The sequence below is a fragment of the Scyliorhinus canicula genome, chromosome 23, assembly GCF_902713615.1.
Source record: "Scyliorhinus canicula chromosome 23, sScyCan1.1, whole genome shotgun sequence".
Classification (NCBI taxonomy): Eukaryota; Metazoa; Chordata; class Chondrichthyes; order Carcharhiniformes; family Scyliorhinidae; genus Scyliorhinus; species Scyliorhinus canicula.
In genome coordinates, this window is record NC_052168.1 from 4,672,057 (window position 1) to 4,695,394 (window position 23,338).

The 23,338-nt window shown below is 48.1% G+C and overlaps 1 protein-coding gene across 1 annotated transcript in view; it reads left to right on the forward strand.

Moving 5' to 3' along the window:
* Positions 1 to 498: 498 nt before the first annotated feature.
* Positions 499 to 23,338, forward strand: part of scaf1 (SR-related CTD-associated factor 1) — a 37,926-nt gene continuing 15,086 nt past the window's right edge. The window contains 7 exon segments of the mRNA XM_038783352.1: positions 499 to 621; positions 10,702 to 10,816; positions 16,408 to 16,532; positions 18,335 to 18,410; positions 19,967 to 20,094; positions 20,509 to 20,645; positions 22,863 to 22,996. Of these exon segments, the coding sequence (XP_038639280.1) occupies positions 10,723 to 10,816; positions 16,408 to 16,532; positions 18,335 to 18,410; positions 19,967 to 20,094; positions 20,509 to 20,645; positions 22,863 to 22,996 (694 nt within the window). The 5' untranslated portion in view covers positions 499 to 621; positions 10,702 to 10,722.

Consider the following 23,338-nt stretch of genomic DNA (forward strand, 5'->3'; position numbering starts at 1 on the left):
CCCCACAACCTAAAGATGTGCAGGGTAGGTGGATTGGTCGTGCTAAATTGCCCCTTAATTTGAAAAAAAAAGAATTGGGTACTCTAAATTTATTTTAAATATGCTTTTTAAAAAATTAATTAAATGAAAAAATACCTGTGCCTGCCCCTTTAAGAGGCAGGCGTCTGGGGGGGCTTCGTGTGTTTCCGCCAGTGCTCGGCAGGCGCCTCCCCGCCCCCTCTCCCTCCTTCGGCAACTGCCCCCCCCCCCCCACTCCCGACCCAGCACCCTAGCGCTCGGCCATTTCCGGCGCTCGCCGCCCTCCGCTCGCCCTTCCCCGCTTCCGCTTGTCCTCCCCCCCTCGTTCCTCCCCGCCGCGCCGTGCACCCTGGGCCTTGTAGTCCCAGCGCCCGCCCTCCCGGCTGGGCGGCGGCGGCCGGCGGACTCCAGCTCCCGGCGTGCCCGGGGGCAGGCGGCGGCCGCGCCTGCGCGCTGCGCGGAGTGATGGTGGGGGGGAGGGACGGGGACAGTGCATTGTGGTAAGATGGTGGCCGCTCCATTGTTCAGCTGTGTGTTTGCAAGAGGGAAAAATCCCCTGAAGGCGGCTGGCGCAGGAAACAAGGCCTGAAACCCCGGCCCGAGGTAACACTGGAGCCGCCTGTGCAAAAAAATAATCCGGATGTCTTGTTTTTTTTTAGGGGGTTTTGCCTTTTGACTGCAGTGGATTGGGGGATATATTAATCTCTGTGGGGGCACAGCACCAGGACATCTTTGGGGCATCTTCAGGCAGGAGGAGTAGGCTGCTGGAGCCCCCACCCACAGGAGCTGCTGATGCCAATCTCACCCCCCCCCCACCCCCCCTTCCTGCTTCCCCACTGGTTCATCCGCGATCCACAGTCGCCGAGACCCAACTTTGGAAAATTGTGCACCGTCTCCCACCCCTAGAGGGGCGCAGTGGGGTTGGGGGGGGGGGGGGGGGAGAGAGAGAGAAACCCGCAGGGCTCTCCTCCCCACCGTCACGCCGTTCCGGGGTGAGCGGAGCGACCCGGGAGAGTGCCTCCACCACCCCAGTCACCCCCCCCCCCCCCCCTCCACAACACGTGTCCGCCGCCCCCTCTCCGCAGAAATGTCCACTCGACCGTTTTATTTTCCAGGGGCGATTAGCACACTTGGGCTAAATCGCTGGCTTTGAAAGCAGACCGAGGCAGGCCAGCAGCACGGTTCAATTCCCGTACCGGCCTCCCCGAACAGGTGCCGGAATGTGGCGACTAGGGGCTTTTCACAGTAACTTCATTGAAGCCTACTCGTGACAATAAGCAATTTTCGTTTTCAATGCCACGGTGTGCCCATTTTTTGTTGTTGTTGTTGGGGGGGGAGTGGGGGGAATCATTGCCGCCTTTTCCTTTGGGGCAAATTTCGAATCGTCAGACGTCCCGAGTCGCCGCGGTATCGAAAATGATGAAGGGTGGGGGGGGGCTTGAAATTTGTGCCTCGGTTTGTGAAGTGCGCTTGGAAGTGTGGACCGCTGACGCTGGCGAGGGGTCTGAGCTAACATTTTGGGCTTTTCCCATTCGCGGTTGCTTTTTGTGCATTTTTCACTGGATGTCAGAGGCTGGGGAAACAGGAGTGTTTTTGTCTTTCAGGTACCCAAGCGCAAGCATCAAGCATGCCCTGCGTGGTTGGGTACAGAGTAAATAATTCCTCAGCCAAAGCTCAACGCGAGTATTCTTCACTGTGCATTCCTTAACGCAGCTATACTGCGGCCTTATTGAGTGACAGGGCCATTCGGCAGGTAGCATTGTGCTCCGGTACCATATCCATTAGGCAGTGGTTTAAACTCTCCAAAACTCATTTAAAGTATTTTGGCAGCCATCATCTTGTCGTTGTGCTGGTCTGGGATTGGAACTCCGAGACCCACAGACTCCAGAAGTGCTGTCTTTTAAAAAAAAGTGATTTAAAGAAATGTAGATGGCAATTTACCGCACGTTCTCTGCCACTCTAGGTGTTTGACTATTGCAGGCGTCGTTTGGGTGATTTTCGACTCCCTCCTGTTGCACTTTGCAATCGGATTATATCCACACTCCCCTCCTTCCTTGCTGTGCTGTTTCATGTCCATAGGTTAAGCTGTGGTTTTATTCACGCAGGGAGCAGTGGGAATGTTCTTTCTCCATCTTGCAGATCAACTCCCCCCATCCCCTTGACTGCTTTCTTGCTACAGCGTGAAGTTGCACCATAAGTATCGGTAGGCTAGCCCGGCCCTGTCAGTTTCACGAGATAGTGATTGGAAAGTGTGCGTGTGTCTTAACATTACTGTAACAGTTGACACCAGACCATCCACCTCAGTTCTTGAATCCTGATCCCATCCTGGCAAATTGTGAAATCGAAATAAATAAATCTTTGTGGACTGGTACAGAGAGAAAAATGAGATTGAAAGTTGGTGGATTGTCTTAAAGCTGTTACATTCTCTAATAATATCAAAGTAGTAAGTGGAATTGATGAGATAAATAGGGAGAATCTATTTCTGATGGTCGGTGATACATTGTGTAGCACTAATGCTTTTCCGATTTCAGGCGTGAAGTTGGGAGACACTTCCATATACAGGATGATGGCAATGTGCAACGCTCTTTCCACGAAAGGCAGTTGATGCTAGATCAGTGGTAAATTATTAATGTGTGATTGATAGATTTTTGTTATTCAAGACATATGGAGCAGCGACCAGTATATGGAGTTAGGGCACAGATCTGCCTTGATCTTATTGAATGGTAGAACAGGCTTGAGGGGCTGAATGGCCTCCTCCTGTTCCCCTGTTCAGGGATGGAAACCTGTCACGCCCGACCCCATCACCCAGCTTGTGGGAGGGGAGAAACCTAGGTGATCTGCCGCTCTGAGTCACTCTGCCCGTGTGAAAATGACCCAAACTGACCGAACTATGCTACGCAGCCAGAGAAGCCGAGGCGGTATGTCTCTCGTTAACCAGGAATGACCAGTTTTGCCAGCACGCAGAACCCGAACGACATGATGCAGAACTTGAATAAAAGTGCCTTTGGCTTTAACCAGGAGATTCAGCAATTTGATCCCCCCCCCAATGCCGAGTTAATTAACATCAGCTGGAGTTAAACGTTGATGTGAGCTGACGTTACAAACGTGACTACACTTCAGTACTTCATTGGCTGTGAAGTGCTTTGGCACATCCTGAGGTCGCCAGAGGCGCGATAGAAATGCAAGTCTCCCATTGTTTTTTCTGCAGAAGTTTGTCCCTTTCTTCTCTGTAATCTTCAGCGATACTAACCGTACTTGATGTTTTGATTTAGGATTTGTCCACTGATTGAATAGCCCTTTCCAAATAGTCTTGGCCCATTTGTAATAAAAAGACCACTTGCGCTAGATGACCAGTGGATGCGTGACGGCTATTAAACTATACCCTGCAACTACTTTTAAGGAGAGGAGGGAAGAAGGTTGACCTGGTGCTAAGGTGTTGTGGTCAAGAAGCTGATCAAGTCTGCTGGTCTGCTAAATCAGGGAATGTTTAACGAGCAGCTTGTATATAAAAGAAAGAAGCTTTCTTCCTTGGAGTTTCATTTGGATAAATGTGAGGTGATACATTTTGGTAGATCAAATCAGGGCAAGACATACTTGGTTAATGTTGGGGAAAGTTACAGAACAAAGAGATCTAGAGGTACAGGTTCATAGATCCTTGAATGTGGAGTCGCAGGTGGACAGGGTAGTGAAGAAGGCATTCAGCATGCTGGGTTTTATTGGTCAGAATATTGAATACAGGAGTTGGGACATCTTGTTGAAGTTGTACAAGACATTGGTAAGACCACACATGGAATACTGTGTTCAGTGCTGGTCACCCTATTATAGGAAGGATATTGTTAAACTAGACAGATTACAGAAGAGATTTACGAGGATGCTACCAGGACTTGATGGTCTGAGTTATAAGGAGAGGCTGGGACTTTTTCCCCTGGAGCGTAGGAGGCTTAGGGGTGATCTTGTAGAGGTCTATAAAATAATGAGCGTAAAATAATGAGGAGCGTAGATAAGGTAGACAGTCAATATATTTTGCCAAAGGTAGAGGAGTCTAGAACTAGAGGGCATAGGTTTAAGGTGAGAGGGGAGAGATACAAGAGACCAGAGGCGAAATGTCTTCACACAGAGGGTGGTGAGCATCTGGAACAGGATGCCAGAGTGGTAGAGGCGGGTACTATTTTGTCCTTTAAAAAGCAGTTAGACAGTTACATGGGCTCGGTGGGTATAGAGAGATATGGGCCGAAAGTGGGACCAGCTTAGTGATAGCAGCTGGGCCGATGGCCTGTTTCCATGCTGTAAACATCTGTGACTCTATGGTCATCGCAGAGATTGGAATTTGAAATGCTCATGAATCTGACTAACTCATTCCTCCAGAACTCTGGAATCCTTTTTTAAAACTAAGCAGAGGTTGGGGTGAATGCTGAATTCATTGCCAGGCAACTGAATTGAATATCTCCACCCTACCCGAGTGATGTTTGACACCTAACCATCCAGATTGTTACAGTTTCTTAAAGTGTGGAGAGGTCTGGAGCCCCTTCAAATTGATATGGCGTTGCAAGTTCCTGGGTCTTGGCCTATAATTACAGGTAGCCCTTCAGCATCTCATCCAAATAGCCATTCTAGTCTGTGTGAACCTAGATAATGAGTGTTGACAGGTCACCCCACTGCCAACAGCATCAGGAGGTGTGCCCCTATCTTGTTCTTGCCCAACCTCATGTGTGAATGCTTTTTTCAGACAGGCAGTCTAAGAGTGGGTTCTCTGACTGACCTTTAATGTCACACTATTGCTCATCCCTCTCTGATGCATAGGATCTCCAACTTTTTCCCATTTCAAATTGATCAGAATCTTTCCTCTGGTTCTTTTTTTAATATAAAGTTAGACTACCCAATTCATTTTTTCCAATTAAGGGGCAATTTAGCGTGGCCAATCCACCTATTCTGCACATCTTTGGGTTTTGGGGGCGAAACCCATGCAGACACGGGGAGAATGTGCAAACTCCAAACGGACAGTGACCCAGAGCCGGGATCGAACCTGGGACCTCGGCGCCGTGAGGCAGCAGTGCTAACCACTGTGCCACCGTGCTGCCGTTCCTCTGGTTCTTTTTAAGGTGCCTGGGTTTGCCTAAAATCCTTCCCCACGAACATCTATCCTTTTCAGTACATTTATCTTGCCATCGTATTGACCGTTGCTGCACTTCTCTCCCTGAGATCTATGGGATATGATGTCAGGTTGTACTTGAAAAGAGTTGGGGTGGATGGAATCTACCAGTTCATAACTGGGAGATGCTGAGGAATAACTGACCCACTTTGGAAATCATGCAAGCACTGTGACAGAGATCTGTGTCACCAGGGTATGTGTACTGCAGATGAGAGAGTTGTTTCTGCCCCCTTCATTTCCTCATTGCTGGAAGCTCTTGAATATCTTTCTCCAGAGATCCCAGACCCAAGAGCATCTGCTGACCATTCAACTGCAGGCTGTGGAGGCCAAATCACTGAGTGTCTTTAAGACAGATGTAGATAGGTTCTTGATCAATAAGGGGATCAGGGGTTATGAGGAGAAGGCAGGAGAATGGGAATGAGAAAAATATCAGCCATGATTGAAAGGCAGAGCAGACCCGATGGGCCAAGTGGCCTAATTCTGCTCCTATGTCTTATGGTCGTAACCATCACATTGGATAATATTGGGTTCCAACTCAGTCTACATCCAGTAGCCCTTCCAGCCAGTGTTACTAGAAAGCAGGTAGAAGTCTGCCTGATTCTCCCCTGTACCCTCCCCTGATTTGGCCGACTAGTCCGCCCAAGTAAGGCTAGTTAACTTGTGTCTCTCCTGATCTGCGTTGATCAGTAAAACACCAGAAGGGTGGAAGCTGGTGACGAGCCCTCATAGCTGCACTGATTGGCGGTGATGTTGCTGTTTCCTTTGAGTTGCATTCACCATTGATGGGTTTTTAACCCCAACAGAGCCTGGCCTATTCTGGGTTAGCCAGAGCATCGCTGTGCCGTGCCAAAGAGTGGTACCACCATTGCCCATCACTCTCAGTTCCCAATGTGAACTGCATCAGACACTTGCTGCCCTCAGGGCGCACTTGGAGACAAATGTGGCTGCAGGCACCTCCCTGTGCCAGGTGGAGTTTTGCACATGTCTTGGAGTGGGTTCCCCACAGGCCATACCCTCCCTTTTCTCCCCCATTCCCTGGAGTAATGTATTAACTCTGTGAAATGCATATGGGAGCAATTGCAACCAGCACACCAGGATTTGTAACGGTGAAAGACTGAGTCGTTCCAACATAGTCCAATTTCAGAATCTTGATGAGAGGCTGCTCTGTTAAGATGGGCATATTGACAAAGCAATGGACACGTGTGTAAAGACTGAGGTGCAAGGATAGTAACTAAGTAGTGAGATTTGATTGTGGATGTCTCTGGCTCCACTTGTAAGGGCAACCTGAACCAGGTGGCAATAAATGTACGGTAATCATGGATAAATTCAGTTAGGTATTCAGGAGAAACGTCTTTACCAAGAGAGTGGTGAGAATGTGGAACTCATTACCACAGGAAATAACTGAGATGAATCATCAATGCATTTCTGTATCTACCCATCAATCTCTGGGAAGACAGTGGCATTGTGGTATTGTCACAAGGCTAGTAACCCAGAGACCAGGGTAATGCTCTGGGGTCCCAAGTTCGAATCCCACCAGGGCAAATGGCGGAATTTGAATTCGGTAAAACTGTGGAATTATAAGTCTAATGATGACCATTTCCGATTGTTGCAAAAAGCCATCTGGGTCACTAATGTCCCTTTCTGGAAGGAAATCTGTCGTTCTTACCTGGTCTGGCCTACATGAGTGGCCTACAGACCCACACAGTGATGCCTCTGACTCTGAAATGTTCCAGCAAGACACTCAGTTCAAAGGCAATTTGGGGTGGCCCAGTCGGTAGTGACGCCCACATCTCAAGAATAAAATACAAATTTAAGGGGAATCCACATTCATGCCGACACCCCCCCCCCCCCCCTCCCCTTTTACCCCCTTGTTAATCAAGAATCTATCCAGCTCTGCCTTAAATTAGTAAAAACTCTGCTTCCACTGCCGTTTGAGGAAGAGGACGGCAGAGACTCCCAACCCTCTGAGGGAGAAGATATCTCTGTCTTAAATGATCTCAGCCAGCCCTAGTTTTAGATTCTCTCACAAGAGGACACATCCTCTCCACATCCACCCTGTCAATACCCCTCGGGATCTTATGTGTTTCAATCAAGACGCCTTTTTCTATGCTCTAAATACTTGTAATTCTCTGTTCCATTATTTGTAATTGTTTATGAGGTTTCTTTAAAATTCTTTTTTTTCCAATTAAGGGGCAATTTAGCGTGGCCAGTCCACTTAACCTGCACATCTTTGGGTTGTGGGGGTGAAACAAATGTGAAATAAATAAGTGTCGCGGGTATTAGGGGGTTGATGAAATATGGCTGTGTAGTCAATGTCACCGACGAGGAAGGTTTGACCATGTGTAACAGTCCCGGTGGTGGTGTCACATGGACCTTCTGGTGGCTGGTTGTGTATCGTGTGGTGTGTGTCTGTGGTGGGTGCAGATCTTATGTGAATTTTCCTTTTAAAAAAAAAACTTAGTGGTGCCGTTGTAACTTAAATTCCATAAAAGCTACAAAGAAGGTTTAAAAAAAAAGACTTGCATTTCTGTAACATCTTTTACATCCTCAGGACCTGCCAAAGCACTTTCCAATGTGTTGTGACGCAGTGATACCAATATAGTACAAAATAATCACATTTGAAAATTAGCAGGAAATTCTTGGTTATTAGGGACACCTTAGCTGTCCCAACTTTTGTTCAGGTCACACGTCAAGTACTGTGATCAAGTTCTGGTCACTAGGGGCGGAACAGTGGTTAGCACTGCTGCCTCACGGCGCTGAGGACCCGGGTTCAATCCCAGCCCCGGGTCACTGTCCGTGTGGAGTTTGCACATTCACCCCCGTGTCTGCGTGGGTCTCACCCCCACAACCCAAAGATGTGCAGGGTAGGTGGATTGGCCACGCTAAATTGCCCCTTAATTGGGGGAAAAAACATTGGGTACTCTAAATTTATTTTTTTAAAGTTCTGGTAACTGAGACGCCCAAGAAAGTATTCAGAGGTTCACGGTGATGGTGGTGGGGAGAACTTTATAGATCTGGGTGCTTTAATTTGGGATGAATCTGCCAACCAGTCAATCCCTTTCAAAACCTGCAACACTTTTTAACAGAAATTCAAGTGCAGAAGTCAGATGCTTAAATTGTTGGGAATGGGCAGCACAGCGGCACAGTGGTTAGCACTGCTGCCTCACGGCACTGAGGTCCCAGGATCGATCCTGGCTCTGGGTCACTGTGTGGAGTTTGCACATTCTCCCTGTGTTGGGTGGGTTTCGCCCCCACAACACACACATGTGCAGGGTAGGTGGATTGGTCACGCTAAATTGCCCCTTAATTGGAAAAAAAAGAATTGGGCACTCTAAATTTAAAAAAAAAGATAAATTCTGGGGCATGGCTAGAGAAATATGCCTATGGAAGTATAAGATCTGCAAATTATTACGTCTGCATGTTCTCCCCGTGCCTGCGTGGGTTTCCTCCGGGTGCTTCAGTTACCTCCCATAAATCCCGAAAGACGTGCTTATTAGGTGAATTGGACATTCTGAATTCTCCCTCCATGTACCCGAACAGGCGCCGGAGTGTGGCGACTAGGGGATTTTCACAGTAACTTCATTGCAGTGTTAATGTAAACCTACTTGTGACAATAAAGATTATTATTATAAAGAATGGTAAATTAAGGACTGGAATCAGGGAATTCTTCACATTAACTATGATTGGGTTTCCCATGGTATGGAAGCAGAGTCATGAAAGGTACAATAAAGGGGCAGTGAGCTTTTTCTACATGGCCACATGGCTTTCCGTACTGGCCTCGTACGTTAATGACACTGAACACAGGTTACTGGTGTGGCTCTTATGAAGTAAATGCTGTCCATTGATCTCCAGACCGATAGAAGGATGAGCATTTATCTTTATTTTATTTCGCTCTCACTAAGCTAAATTAACCAGCTGGTGCAGGACTTAGCAAATGGCTACCCTCTAAGTCCAGGCAACTCGGAACAGAAAAGTCTGCACCTCTGTAGCAACCCTCTCTTTGACATTTGTCAAAGTACTTTGCAACTCGGGGCAGCAGGGTGGCACAGTGGTTAGCACTGCTGCCTCATGGCACCGAGGTCCCAGGCTCTGGGTCACTGTCCGTGTGGAGTTTGCATTCTCCCCGTGTTTGCGTGGGTTTCTGCTCCCACAACCCAAAGGTGTGCAGGGTAGGTGGATTGGCCACGCTAAATTGCCCCTTAATTGGAAACAAATGAATTGGGTGCTCTAAATTTATTTTAAGAAAAAGTACTTTGCAACTAATAAAATGCAATTTGAAGCGGAGTCACAGTTACGGTGTACGGAAACACCAATTTGCACATCAAGGTGAGATACATCACAATTAAACTGCTCTTTGTGTTTGCAGAGGATAAATATTGTCCCGAACATCGGAGAGAGAGCTATCCTTGGAATAGTACCAAGGGGTCGTTTGCATCCACTTGAGAGAGCGGAAGGGACATCAGTTTAATTTTCCTCTAAAAGCCACACCTCTGGCAATGCAACACGCCCTCAGTACCACCCTGGAGTACTGAATCCCAATTGTCCTTCTATTTCAGTGACTGCACGTCAAAGGTGCGTCATTAATCGGCTGTTTAGCACACTGAGACACCCGATGGTTGTGAAAAGTGCTCTGTAATTACAAGTCCTTTTAAAAATGATGTTTGGGTTTGTCCCTGTCTGAATTTTGTCACTCTGGAGGTTTGGAAAGGGCTCAGTAGAAGATAAATCCTAAATCAGAGCACCAAGACCTGTTGGTGTTGGCAGCTTGGGTCAATACATATCACCGGGAACGTGGACTTGAACTTTATACGTGGCCAGCGCAAACAAAAAACTGGAACCCCCCGAAGGGGTTTTAATGTACACTGTTTTCTGGGAATCGCCAGTGGCAGGGGTCTCAACGCAGTGAAGTTATGCAATCGTACATGCCGTTTATCTATGCTTCAACAATGTCTGCAAGATTTCAATGAAGAGCAATGACTACTGTGTGAAAATTTTACCTTGTCTGAATGATGTGAGAGGACCAGCAGTACAGCTTTTGATTTTGTTCAACTAAAATTCAGTAGTTTGTGAAGAGAACAATTCAAACAGGTTTACTAACAAGCTTGAAGTACAAGTGGTGGTAATGTGGCGCAGAGTGGTAGCAGTTTTGTGGCAAGCAATTCTTGAGTAATCCACAAGAAGCAAATTAGTGCATCATTAACAGTTTATTAGATTAACTTTTCCTTCCCAGTAAATTACAAGATACAGTATTGATGATATATCGGAATCCTTTAAAAGTGTGGGGATTCCTGTTGTAATTTGTCACACTTCAGATATCATGTTTGGTGTACCCTCTGACTTGGAGATCAATGCCAATGAGATCTGATAACTCAAACTGAGCCTGTGTTTACTCAACAACAACTTTGCTGCCTTAAAGTCCTTGAGCAGCCCATTAATACCGTTAAGTTTCATTCAACAGCACTTTTATTCTAGTCAACCAGCATAACGTCCTTGCAACACCTTTGCTTATCAATTGTGTCTCATTTCTGTAACAGTTCCTCTCCTGATCTGGAATTATGGAAGATGATGAAAACCAGGATCCACAGCAGAACGAGACTTCAGGGGATGAATCGGGATTGGATCAGTGCACTGAATCACACAGGGAGAGAGGTATCATAAACAAACTCTGCATTTATTCCTGCTAATTCCACCAACGCCAGTATCACTCTGGTAACTTACCCAGATGGGAATACTGCATTTCTCAGTTAAGATGGTTATTGCTGTATAAACTCATGTTCCATGGATGTAAAAATAATAATCACTTACTGTTGCAAGTAGGCTTCAATGAAGTTACTGTGAAAAGCCCCTAGTCGCCATAGTCCGGCACCTGTTCGGGGAGGCTGGTACGGGCTGGCTGGGTGGAGAGATGGTGGCGGGACGGGTATAGTCTATTCAACACTCAAGTATGTTCAGCTATGGGTGGCATGGTGGCGCAGTGGTTAGCACTGCTGCCTCATGGTGCTGAGGTCCCAGGTTCAATCCCCGCCCTGGGTCACTGTCCGTGTGGAGTTTGCACATTCTCCCCCTGTTTGCATGGGTTTTGCCCCCACAACCCAAAGATGTGCAGGGTAGGCGGATTGGCCATGCTAAATTGCCCCTTAATTGGAAAAAGCAAATTGGGTACTCTAAATTTATTTTTAAAAAGATTATGAAGGTAGACTTGGAAAAGATTTAGTTCAATTCGATCATGGCTGATCTATATTTTATCTCCATCTACCCACTTTTGTTCTGCAACCCTATAATACCCTTACTGAACAACAATTGCAGTTACGACACTTTCAGCTGCTGCTCCATCCCTCCTGGCCCTTAAAGCCGTACAACTCTTTGGGAAAAATAGCTTCAGATTTCCACGACCCTTTGTGCTTCTTAACTTAAATAATGTAAGCTGGCGATCCTGCTCCTGGTTTGAAAAGAAAATGTTTTTTCTATTTCACTTGGGACATTGGGGATAGTCTCCGAGGGAGGGTGTGCAGTAGTGATTCAGAACCACACGGTGTCAGTGTTTGGTCACAGGGCCGTCCGTCCGTGTGAGCCTTAGTGGGTTTTCCGCGCTGTTGCAGGGTTCTATAGTAAGTTAGATGCTTGTTGGACCTGGTTTCAAATTTAGCCCAGAGCCTTGAGATGGAATGAATTGCCTCAGTACCTTGGCTGCAAAGTCAGGTTCTTGAGACCCCGTTTCAGGAAGCATTTTGCCCAGAGCGCCCAACTCAGCTGGCTCGCCACCTGTCCCTCACCAGCCTAGCCACCTGTTTCCTCCGCCTCCAGTATTGGCCCATCTTGACCTCCTTAACCAGACTGGAAGATTCACCCCCTCTTCGGTTTTGCTTTCTTGAAGGTCGCGTTTTATATATTTTTAAAATTACTTTCTAAAAAAAAATCCTCCAAAATCAGCAGAGTCCAAATCCATCGGAGACATGATTTTTAAATGATTTTTTATTCATTTCCGGGACGTGGGCGTCGTGGGTTAGGCCCAGCGTTTATTGCCCACCCCGGTTGCCCTTCAGAAGGTGGTGGTGAGCCACCTTCTTGAACTGCTGCAGTCCCTGAGGTGGAGGTACACCTGCTGTGCTGTTAGGGAGGGAGTTTCAGGATGTTGCCCCAGCGAAAGTGAAGGAATGGCCGATATATTTCCAAGTCAGGGTGGTGAGTGGTTTGGGAGGGGAACCTCCAGGTGGTGGGGTTCCCAGGTATCTGCTGCTCTTGTCCTTCTAGACGGTAGTGGTTGTGGGTTTGGAAGGTGCTGCCTAAGGAACCTTGGTGAGTTGCTGCATTTCATCTTGTAGATGGGACATACGGCTGCCACTGTGTGTCAGTGGTGGAGGGTTTGAATGTTTGGAAGGAGGAGCAATCAAGTCCAAAGATGTGCGGGTTAGGTGGATTGGCCATGCTAAATTGCCTGTAGTGTCCTAAAAAGTAAGGTTAGGGGGGGGGGGGGGGGGGGGGGGGGGGGGGGGGGGGGGATTGTTGGGTTACGGGTATAGGGTGGATACGTGGGTTTGAGTAGGGTGATCATTGCTCGGCACAACATCGAGGGCCGAAGGGCCTGTTCTGTGCTGTACTGTTCTATTCTATTCTAAGCGGGGCTGCTTTGTCCTGGATGGTGTTGGGCTTCTGGAGTGTTGGAGTTGCACTCATCCAGGCAAGTGGAGAGTATTTCATTACACTCTCGACTTGTGCCTTGTTGATGGTGGACAGTGGGGGGAGTCAGGAGGCGAGTTACTCGCTGTAGGATTTCCAGCCTCTGACCTGCCCTGGTACCCACAATATTAATATGGCTAATCCAGTTCAGTCTGATCAGTGGCCCCCCAAGATGTTGATTGTGGGGGATTCGGCGATGGTAAGTCCATTGAATATGATGGGGCAATGGTTAGATCCTCTCTTATTGGGGATGGTCATTGCCTGGCACTTGTGTGGCGCGAATGTAACTTGCCACTTGGCATCCCAAGCTTGGATATCGCATTTGGACATGGACTGCTGGACTGTAGAGATCTGATGAGAAGGTATTGACCTGAAACATTAACTCTTTATTTCTGTCTCTCTGCCTGATCGGCTGAGTGCTTCCAGCATTGTCTGTTCCTCTTTCAGATTTTTAACATTCCCACTGTCTTCCTTTTGTTTTATTAAATGCTCGAGAGGCTCTTTTAGCACCTTTTGGATTGTCTGGGGGTACCTAATCATAGAATCCCTCCAGTGCAAAAGGAGGCCATTCGGCCCATCAAATCTGCACCGCCCCTCTGAAAGAACATCCTACCTTGGCCCAATTCCCTGATGGGTGATTCCTGTTTCTACTCTACCTGTTCCTCCATTCCTTGTTCTCTTTTACCCCTGTCTCGTCTTTCTACTTTGTTCATGGTGGGTTGGTCGATCTGCTTTTGAACTTTCTGCTCTTCTAGTTGTCTCACTCCAAATGCTCTTCCTCCTGTATCCTCTGCACTGAAATGAAGACTTGTCAGTCCTCGATCTTCTTCTTTCCCAGAACAAAATGGAACTCCGCTTCTGTTGGTCTCCCAGTCATTCCGCAGTTTTCTTAAATCTTCAGTGCTTTTTCCAGTCTGTGCTTGTCATTAGATCGGACCGCAGTTTCCCGGTTTGCCTCGTCTCTTCTGCCCATTTTCAACATTGATGCTGCCCTGGCCTATCAAACGCGGTCCTTCAGCTCAGTTTTTCAATTGATAGGGACGAAATGAGCAGTCTGATTCGGAGGAGCCACGTTTATTTAGCGGCGTTAACAAATGGAAACACTCCCAGGGTGCTTCACAGCAAGACTAGTGAGAGAAAAGGGTGTACAGTATTGGATATTCCTCTGAGATTCAGGCAGGGTTAGTGGGAGTTTTCCCAGCACATCGAGCCATGCTATCACTGACCTGGGTAATGCCGAAAGTGTTTACTTGGCTAACACTAACGTCTCTTCTCTTGCTCAGACCACTAAACGACTTTTTTTTAAAACTTGACTGTGGCAAGAACACTCTTGCTGTGTAATCTCATGTGGACTGTGATTACTTTCCGTTTTCCCATGAAACTTATTGCGTGACTGAGAGGACAGAGGAGGTCCCCTGCTCGGAGGCATCTATTAATGCTGTTTGTGTGAGAGAGAGAGAGTTGCTGAAGCCTGTGTGAACTGGCGCACAGTCACAATTCTATCATCTTGCTCCCTGCTGAAGCTCATAGACCATACACCGTTCATGTGGAGCCACATATTAGCAGACCATGGGATGCTGCACCACTGGGCAATCTCCACTGGGATTATGCTTTAGATCCCAGGGAAACTGATGCTCTGAAAATAAGCACAATTATTACGGGGATATGGCTAATCAATCTTCAAGAACAGTTTTGAGTACTGTTGAACATTAATTATACAATGATGAAGATTGAAATATCATTTAAACATATACTGCCAGTGTTTGTTTGCCAGTATTATACTGGAAGGTAATATAATAGAAGTCTTCAAGATTATGAAGGTAGAGGCAGCACGGTGGCGCAGTGGGTTAGCACTGCGGCCTCACGGCGCTGAGGTCCCAGGTTCGATCCCGGCTCTGGGTCACTGTCCGTGTGGAGTTTGCACATTCTCCCCCTGTTTGCGTGGGTTTCGCCCCCACAACCCAAAAATGTGCACGCTAGGTAGATTGGCCACGCTAAATTGCCCCTTAATTGGAAAAATGATTGGGTAATCTAAGTTTATTTAAAAAAAGATTATGAAGGTAGACTTGGAAAAGATTTAGTTCCTCGAGCCTGTTCCACTGCCATTCAATAAAATGGTGGCGCCTTTTCCCTGTATCCTTTAATACCTTTGGCGAACAGAAATCTATCAGTCTCAAGATTTAAAATTAATAATTGCCCCAACCACTCTGGAAGAGGGTTTCAAACTTTATCATCCTTTCTGGTGTCGAAGTATTCCTAGCTTTGCTTCTGAATCATAGAATGTACAGTGCAGAAGGAGGCCATTCGGCCCATCCAGTCTGCACAGGCCCTTGGAAAGAGCACTCTACCCAAGCCCACACCTCCACCCTATCCCCACACCTCCACCCTGTCCCCGTAACCCCATCTAACCTTTTTTATTTTGGACACTAAGGGCAATTTAGCATAGTCAATCCACCTAACCTGCACAGCTTTGGACTCCGCACAGACAGTGACCCAAGCCACTGTGCTACCGTGCTGCCCATTTGGAATTTTTAGGATGTGTCCCCTAATCCCAGATTCCTAAACCAGCGGAAATAATTTCTCTCTATGACTACTCATCAGTTCTCACTAATATCTTCAAACTTTGGGTAGCACGGTGGTGAGCACTGTTACTTAACAGCGCCAGGGACCCGGTTTCGATTCCCAGCTTGGGTCACTGTCTGTGCGGAGTCTGCACGTTCTTCCCGTGTCTGCTTCGGTTTCTTCAGGGTGTTCTGGATTCCTCCCAGAAGTCCCAAAAGAGATGCTTGTTAGGTGAATTGGACATTCTGAATTCTCCCTCCGTGTAACCGAACGGGCGCCAGAGTGTGGTGACTAGGGGATTTTCACAGTAACTTCATTGCAGTGTTAATGTAAGCCTACTTGTGACACTATTATTATAATAATCTTTATTGTCACAAGTAGGCTTACATTAACACTGCAATGAAGTTACTGTGAAAATCCCCTAGTCGCCACACTCCGGCGCCTGTTCGGTTACACGGAGGGAGAATTCATAATGTCCAATTCACCTAACAGCATGTCTTTCGGCACTTGTGGGAGGAAACCGGAGCACCCGGAGGAAACCCACGCAGACACTGGGAGAACGTGCAGACTCCGCACAGACAGCGACCCAAGCCAGGAATTGAACCCGTGACCCTGGCGCTGTGAAGCAACAGTGCTAACCACTGTGTTACCATGCCACCCTGATAAAATAAATAAAGATTATTATTAATCTTCTAAATTTCAGTTTGTGTTAATCTCTTCTTGAAATTTGAACATCGAAGTTCAGCTATCATTCTAGTAAACACAGGCTGTATTCCCCCCAGAGCAATATGTCCTTCCTAGGGTGTGGTACCAGAACTGCCCACAGTACCTTTTGCTTCCCTATTTTCCTCTACGCACTAGAAATGTGTTCTTCAACCTGTTTTGAACAGAATCGAGAAAGCTGGGCCGTCTCTTTATTAGGTGTTGCAAGATAATCATTGCCGCGCTTCCGTTCTGCTGAATGTTGTTTTAAAATGCGGCCTTGTTTCCGTGTGCTGCAGGTGCTGAGCCGGTACGGCTGATCCTACAGCCATTGCGACGGAGCCCGCACAATAAATGGGCCGAGTGCAACACTTCAACGCAAGCTAACTGCAGCAGCAGCTCGCTGTGTGCACAGAAAGTCAAGGTAACATTTATCTCTGCCAGCGTTGTGCAGCAGGCTGAGGACCGAGACCCTCCTGCTATCTCGGTTGACCAGTTTAGGTCTGATATTCAATCTCCGATTTGAGCTCGGTTGAACCGTTCTCCGCTCAGGAGGTTAGCAGGTTAAATTGGGTCCCCTGTGGCATGACGTCAAAGAAATGTTGGGGATGTGCGTCCCAGGGTTCCAGCCAATGCTTTAACCTCAACTAACATCAGGGAAACAACTTATCTCAATGTTGTTTGTGGGACCTGCTTTGCCTTTCACAACCTCAATGTGCCAAACACTTTGCAGCCCGTGCAGTAACTTTCTTACACCGCAACAGTGGTGTAGGAAACACATCAGCCAATTTGAACGTAGCAAACTCCTTCAAATAGCAGTGTGACAGTGACCAGGTGATCTGTTTTGGGGGTTAATTGAAGGATGAATATCAAAATAATGCCATGGGGTATTTTAAATCCACTTAATAGGGCAGATGGAGGTCTAGTTTTCAAATCTCCCCTGAAAGACAGTACCTCTGACAGTGCGGCACTCCCTCAGTACTGACCCTCTGACAGTGCGGCACTCCCTCAGTACTGACCCTCTGACAGTGAGGCACTCCCTCAGTACTGACCCTCTTCTGACAGTGTGGCACTCCCTCAGTACTGACCCTCTTCTGACAGTGCGGCACTCCCCCAGTACTGACCCTCTGACAGTGCGGCACTCCCTCAGCACTGACCCTCTGACAGTGCGGCACTCCCTCAGCACTGACCCTCTGACAGTGCGGCACTCCCTCAGTACTGACCCTCTGACAGTGCGGCACTCCCTCAGTACTGACCCTCTGACAGTGCAGCACTCCCTCAGTACTGACCCTCTGACAGTGCGGCACTCCCTCAGTACTGACCCTCTGACAGTGCGGCACTCCCTCAGTACTGTCCCTCTGACAGTGCAGCACTCCCTCAGTACTGACCCTCTGACAGTGCAGCACTCCCTCAGTACTGACCCTCTGACAGTGCAGCACTCCCTCAGTACTGACCCTCTGACAGTGCAGCACTCCCTCAGTACTGACCCTCTGACAGTGCAGCACTCCCTCAGTACTGACCCTCTGACAGTGCAGCACTCCCTCAGTACTGACCCTCTGACAGTGCGGCACTCCCTCAGTACTGACCCTCTGGACAGTGCAGCACTCCCTCAGTACTGACCCTCTGGACAGTGCAGCACTCCCTCAGCACTGACTTGTCCGCCCACTAGACTTTGAGCTCAGGACCCCTGGAGAGGGATGGCTTTGTGGCTCAGGCGAGAGTGGGATTCAGTGAGCTATTGACGCCTGACATTGTAACCCAGTAACTAACGTAACATCTTGTGTTGCCAGCAATGGTAACATAGCTGTGTTTGAAGTAGCTATTATATTGTGAAGTGGTGTTGGGTTGTAGGTGAGAGGCCAGCAGAGTGCTGTCACAGAGTGTGGAATGCCACCTACTGAGTTCTAGTCAACTGCAAAACAGCTGATTCGCTTTAAAATAATTTTAAAGTACCGAATTATTATTTTTTTTCCAATTAAGGGGTAATTTAGCGTGGCCAATCCACCTACCCTGCACATCTTTGGATTGTGGAGGGTGGGACCCACGCAGACACGGGGAGAATGTGCAAACTGCACACGGACAGTGATCCGGGGCCGGGATCGAACCCAGGTCCTCAGCGCCGTGAGGGTGCAGTGCTAACCACTGTGCCACCGTGTGCCATAAAGCAGCTGATTCTATAACGCCCTCCTGCATTGAACAAAAGCTCTTGATTTGTTTGTTTCACAGAACACCCTGCAGCACTTAAAAGGTTTGAATGCATCCACTCGAGAACCGAACGACTGTGTGAAGACTTGTCAGCGTGGTACGTTTCACTTTTCATGGGCGAGCGGGGCGAAGGCAATTAAAATCCACACCTGTGACCAGATCTAGCGGGTTACCAGTATTTTAGTTATTTGAGCTGAGCCGTTCGGAGTGAAAACAGTCAGAGGGTGGCCGAAAGCTGGTATTCTGCCACACAGAAAACTGTGGATGATGGATCAATCGAAATTTTCAAACACTGGGATTTTTGTTACACGGGGGACACAAAAGGAAACGGAATTGACGTAGGGATCTGCCATGATCTGTTAAAATGGTGGGACGAGCTCGAGAGGCTGAACAGCCACTTCTTGCTCCTGTGTGAAGTTAGATTCCTGCAGTGTGTGTGTGTGAGTGAGGTGGCAGAATAAGTCGGGGACCTGCAGTTTACCGGAAGTTTTGTCTAGTGGGAGACACAGCTGACAGAGGTAAATAAAGCAGCAATAACAAAACTAATGCAATTCATTATCGATTGAGGTGGATGCCGACACCTGTGTGACGTCGGGGAAACCTGTATGTTTTAATTTATCGTCCACATTATGTGTAAATGCTTACTTGTCATCTCAGTTTGCACCTGCTGCTTTTCTCTTATTTGATAGCGAGACGGAACTGTTGCTAGCACGGCCAGCATTTATTATCTATCCCTAATTGCTCTGCCCGCACCAATGCCTGGGTTGTGCTCACTCCCACCTTGTTGGTATGAGAGGGCAATGTCTGCATTTGTACTGCTGGGTGCTGTCAAGTCAACATTGAATATGTCACACTCCGACCTTTATTCTCCAGTCAAGTCCAGGTAAAAGCAAAGCAGTGGTGTTGGTTCCCTAAAGGTCGACAGTGTCCACACTTGGCATAGAAGCGCGAGATATATCCACACGCGGTCAAGCTCCACCACGCAGGCCCACAGTTTACAGCAAAGCTTGTGTCCTGCAGCTGGAATAAAATCCGACGTCCCATTGGATGTTGCAGACCGAAATGTGAATCTTTATTGAGCAGTGCGGAGGTCATTTGAGAGATCGCCCTTGTGTATTTCATTGGTGGGGTATGATGACTTGAAAGGGTGGCCGAAGTGGATTTACTGATAACTTTTTCAAAAGAAGAGCTGAATTTCTGCCTGGAAAGGAACAATGTGTTGGGCTATGGCAAAAGAGCAGCTCTTGCCAGCACAGACTAAATGGGCAGAATGCCTTCCTACCTTGCTGTAAAATTTTATGTGGGCGGCACAGTAGCATAGTGGTTAGCACAGTTGCTTCGCAGCTCCAAGGACCCAGGTTCGTTTCCCGGCCTTGGGTCGCTGTCTGTACGGAGTCTGCACGTTCTCCCTGTGTCTGCATGGGTTTCCTCCGGGTGCTCCGGTATCCTCCCACAGTCCAAAGATGTGCGGGTTAGGTGGATTGGCCACGCTAAATTGCCCTTAGTGTCCAAAAAGGTTAAGTGGGGTTATAGGGATGGGGTGGAGGTGTGGACTTGGGTAGGGTGCTCTTTCCAAGGGCCATTGCAGACTCAATGGGCTGAATGTCCTCCTTCAGCACTGTAAATTCTGTGATTCTATCCTTCTTTCCCTAGACTCTAGAAAGCAGAAACAGATCAGGAGGAGGAAGGCGTGCGCACCAGCGGGTTCAAATGCCATCACCAGGAACTCACCAGACATAGCAGTGGCCAGTCTTCACGGTACAGCTGGAAGTGGGAATCCGGTAAGGTTTCTGAACAGACCGCTCGGTGATGAACCTCGCGTCACGTCCGAGAAACATAGGAATTGCTCGACCGAGTTCCCTCCCTTTTGCCTTTACTTATTCTGATTGTCACTTGTTACGGTGATAATGGAGTTATTGATTAATCACAGTGATTATCAGTGAGTCTAACAACAGACCCAGACATGAGGTGGGGAGCTTTGCTCACCACAGATCCAAGGTCACCTGTTCCTCCTGAGCTCCACTCCCCGTGCATCTTGTCTCAAGTTATTTACACGCTGGATCCCCCAAAAATGTAATTTCTAGGGATTGATATTTAATGCGTTTGAATGAATCATCGCTCTCTGTTCCACCATCGCTTGAGCCTGTTCCATAGAATGACCTCCTGTGCTCTTTATTGTTCTTGTTCCTTTGAAGGAGAAGGAAGTGGTGTCTGTTTTACTGTCCCATCTGACCAGCGTGCTGCAGCATATCGGATCCACGTATGGAGCCACTTTCCGAACACGATTAAATCCGGAGCCTGAACCGGTTGCGCATCTTGGGGCCTCTTACTTGTAAGGATAACTTTTCTTCTCTCTTTATTGCTGGGTTACATGCTGCTGCCCTCCCCTCCCCCTTCACTTGCACATCAATATATTTTAGGCTTAAATAACAGCAAAGTACTGCTGCTGCCGGAAATCTGAAATGAAAACAGAAAATGCTGGATAATCTCAGCGGACCTGGCAGCGTCTATGGAGAGAGAAACAGAGTTAACGCTTCGAGTTCGTATGGCTGAAGAGTCATACGGACTCACAAAGTTAACTCTGTTCTTCTCGCCACAGAAGCTGTTGACCTGCTTGAGTTTTCCCACCGTTCTGTGTCTTGGGCTCAGCGAAGGAAGGAAGAGCTTGAGTTCGCCGAGTGCCTCTCAGAACTTCAAGATGTTCCAAAGTATTTCATGGTCACAAAAGCACTTGTCGAGTGTCGTCATTGTTGTAATGAAGGGGGAGGGGTGGAATTGAAGGTAGACAGTTCATACAGTGCAAGGTCCCACAGACAGTTATGAGCTAAAGATCCGGCCATTCCTTCTGAATTTTCAGTTGGGAGGAATATCAAAATTGGCAGCTGTGTTGGCAGAGGTGGCCGGTGGGCCTGGGGCCCCTTTGTCCACCTGGAGGACCAATTTAATGTCCCTTGTGAAAACGGCAGTGCAGTACTCGCTCAGGACTGGGCTGGGCGAGTCGGCATTGATTTTGTGCTGAGGCCTCTCTCTCGAGTGAGGTCTTGAACCCACAATCTTCCGACTCGGAGGTGAGCGTGCTACCCAGTACGCTGCAGCCGTAGCTGCCTGCATTTGTACACAGCACCTTCAATATAGTAAAATGTCCCACCGAGCTCCATAAATAAATACTACGGCAGATGGAAGAGGTAGGTTTAAGATGCACCTTGGAGGAGGAGGAAAGAGAAGCAAAATGCTTTAAATAGGCAGCTGAAGGTACGGCTGCCAAATTGAGGACGCGTCAGAGGCCAGAATTAGAGAAGCATGGTTCCCTCATGGGTTGTTGGGCTGGAAAAAAGATTATAAAGATAATATGGGGGAACAATCCATGGAGGAATTGAACATGAAACATGCCCCTACTTCATGACAGGGACCCGTCCTTTGGATTAGCTAGTGAGAGAAATGAAAATATGTCGCTGCAATGTGTGCGATGGTTAGACCGTTGATAGGCTTAGATAGAGAGAAATTATTTCCTCTGGTGGGAGAACCCAGAACTAACTTTTAGAACTTTCAAATCGGTGCCATGCCGTTTGGGAATGATATCAGGAAGCACGTCTTCGTGCAAAAGGGCGGGGGGGGTGGAATCTGCCCCTTAAAGAGCTGTCGATGCTGTCAGTTGAAAACGTCAAAACTGGAATCGATCAAGTGTGTTGAGCTGTTTGGAACCTCGCTTGGTGGGTAGCATTAAAGTACAGATCAGTGGGCAGCGCGGTGGCGCAGCGGTTAGCATTACAGCCTCATGGCGCCAAGGTCCCAGGTTCGATCCCGGCTCTGGGTCACTGTCTGTGTAGAGTTTGCACATCCTCCCCATGTCTGCGTGGGTTTCGCCCCCAGAGCCCAGAGATGTGCTGGGCAGGTGGATTGGTCACGTTAAATTGCCCCTTCATTGGAAGAAAAATGAATTGGGTGCTCTAAATTTTTTTTTTTTAAATCCAGATCAGCGACGGTCTGGGGTGGCAGAGTATAGCTGAGGGACGGATCTGGGGTGGCAGAGTTTAGCTGAGGGACGGATCTGGGGTGGCAGAGCATAGCTGAGGGACGGATCTGGGGTGGCAGAGTATAGCTGAGGGACGGATCTGGGGTGGCAGAGTATAGCTGAGGGACGGATCTGGGGTGGCAGAGTTTAGCTGAGGGACGGATCTGGGGTGGCAGAGTATAGCTGAGGGACGGATCTGGGGTGGCAGAGTATAGCTGAGGGACGGATCTGGGGTGGCAGAGTATAGCTGAGGGACGGATCTGGGGTAGCAGAGTATAGCTGAGGGACGGAATGGCTTTCTCCCATCTCTATTGAAGTGCCCGGAACCTCTGTCCCATTCTGCAATGGATGCTGCCTAATCCGCTCCACCGTGAGGGAAATTACATCCATTGTTTTTCAGCAGACAACATGATGCTAGGAGCTCGTCCACTGTGGATGTATTTGATCAGATAAGTTGATGGTATTTGTTACGGTTTGGCTGCAATTGTTCAGTGAGTTCCGTTTCTTTAACCTCTCCGTCGCTGTCTTTCCAAGTAGCAGGTTGGAGCCAGAAAACTCAGAGGCCGCAAGCGACTTGCAAGAAGACGGCATCTCCAGTCTTGGCATCCGTGTTGTACGTCACCAGGGCTTTACTTTGAAGAAAGATCGAGCCTGGCGATACAAAAAGTCAGGTGGGGAAATACTTTGTTCCCTTCTTGACCACTGAAGGCGCCAACTCGGGAGGAGCGACGCCTGCCGTTTGTTTGGGTCACTCTTGAGTTGACGCACCGTGTTACCTTTCCGGTAGATCTGCCAGGCGTGCTGCGCCAATCATGCATTACTGTCAAGTTATGAATGCGGCTGTTAAGCATTTGGTGAATGAATTGCTGCACCGTAACACTGGCATGGGAGATGTTCAGAATTACAATATGTGGAACTAACAGCATACACCGTGCGGCCCAACTGGTCCAGGCTGATAATGTTCCTCACAGACCTCTTCCCCCCCCCCCCAGTCTATTTCACCTCAGACTAAC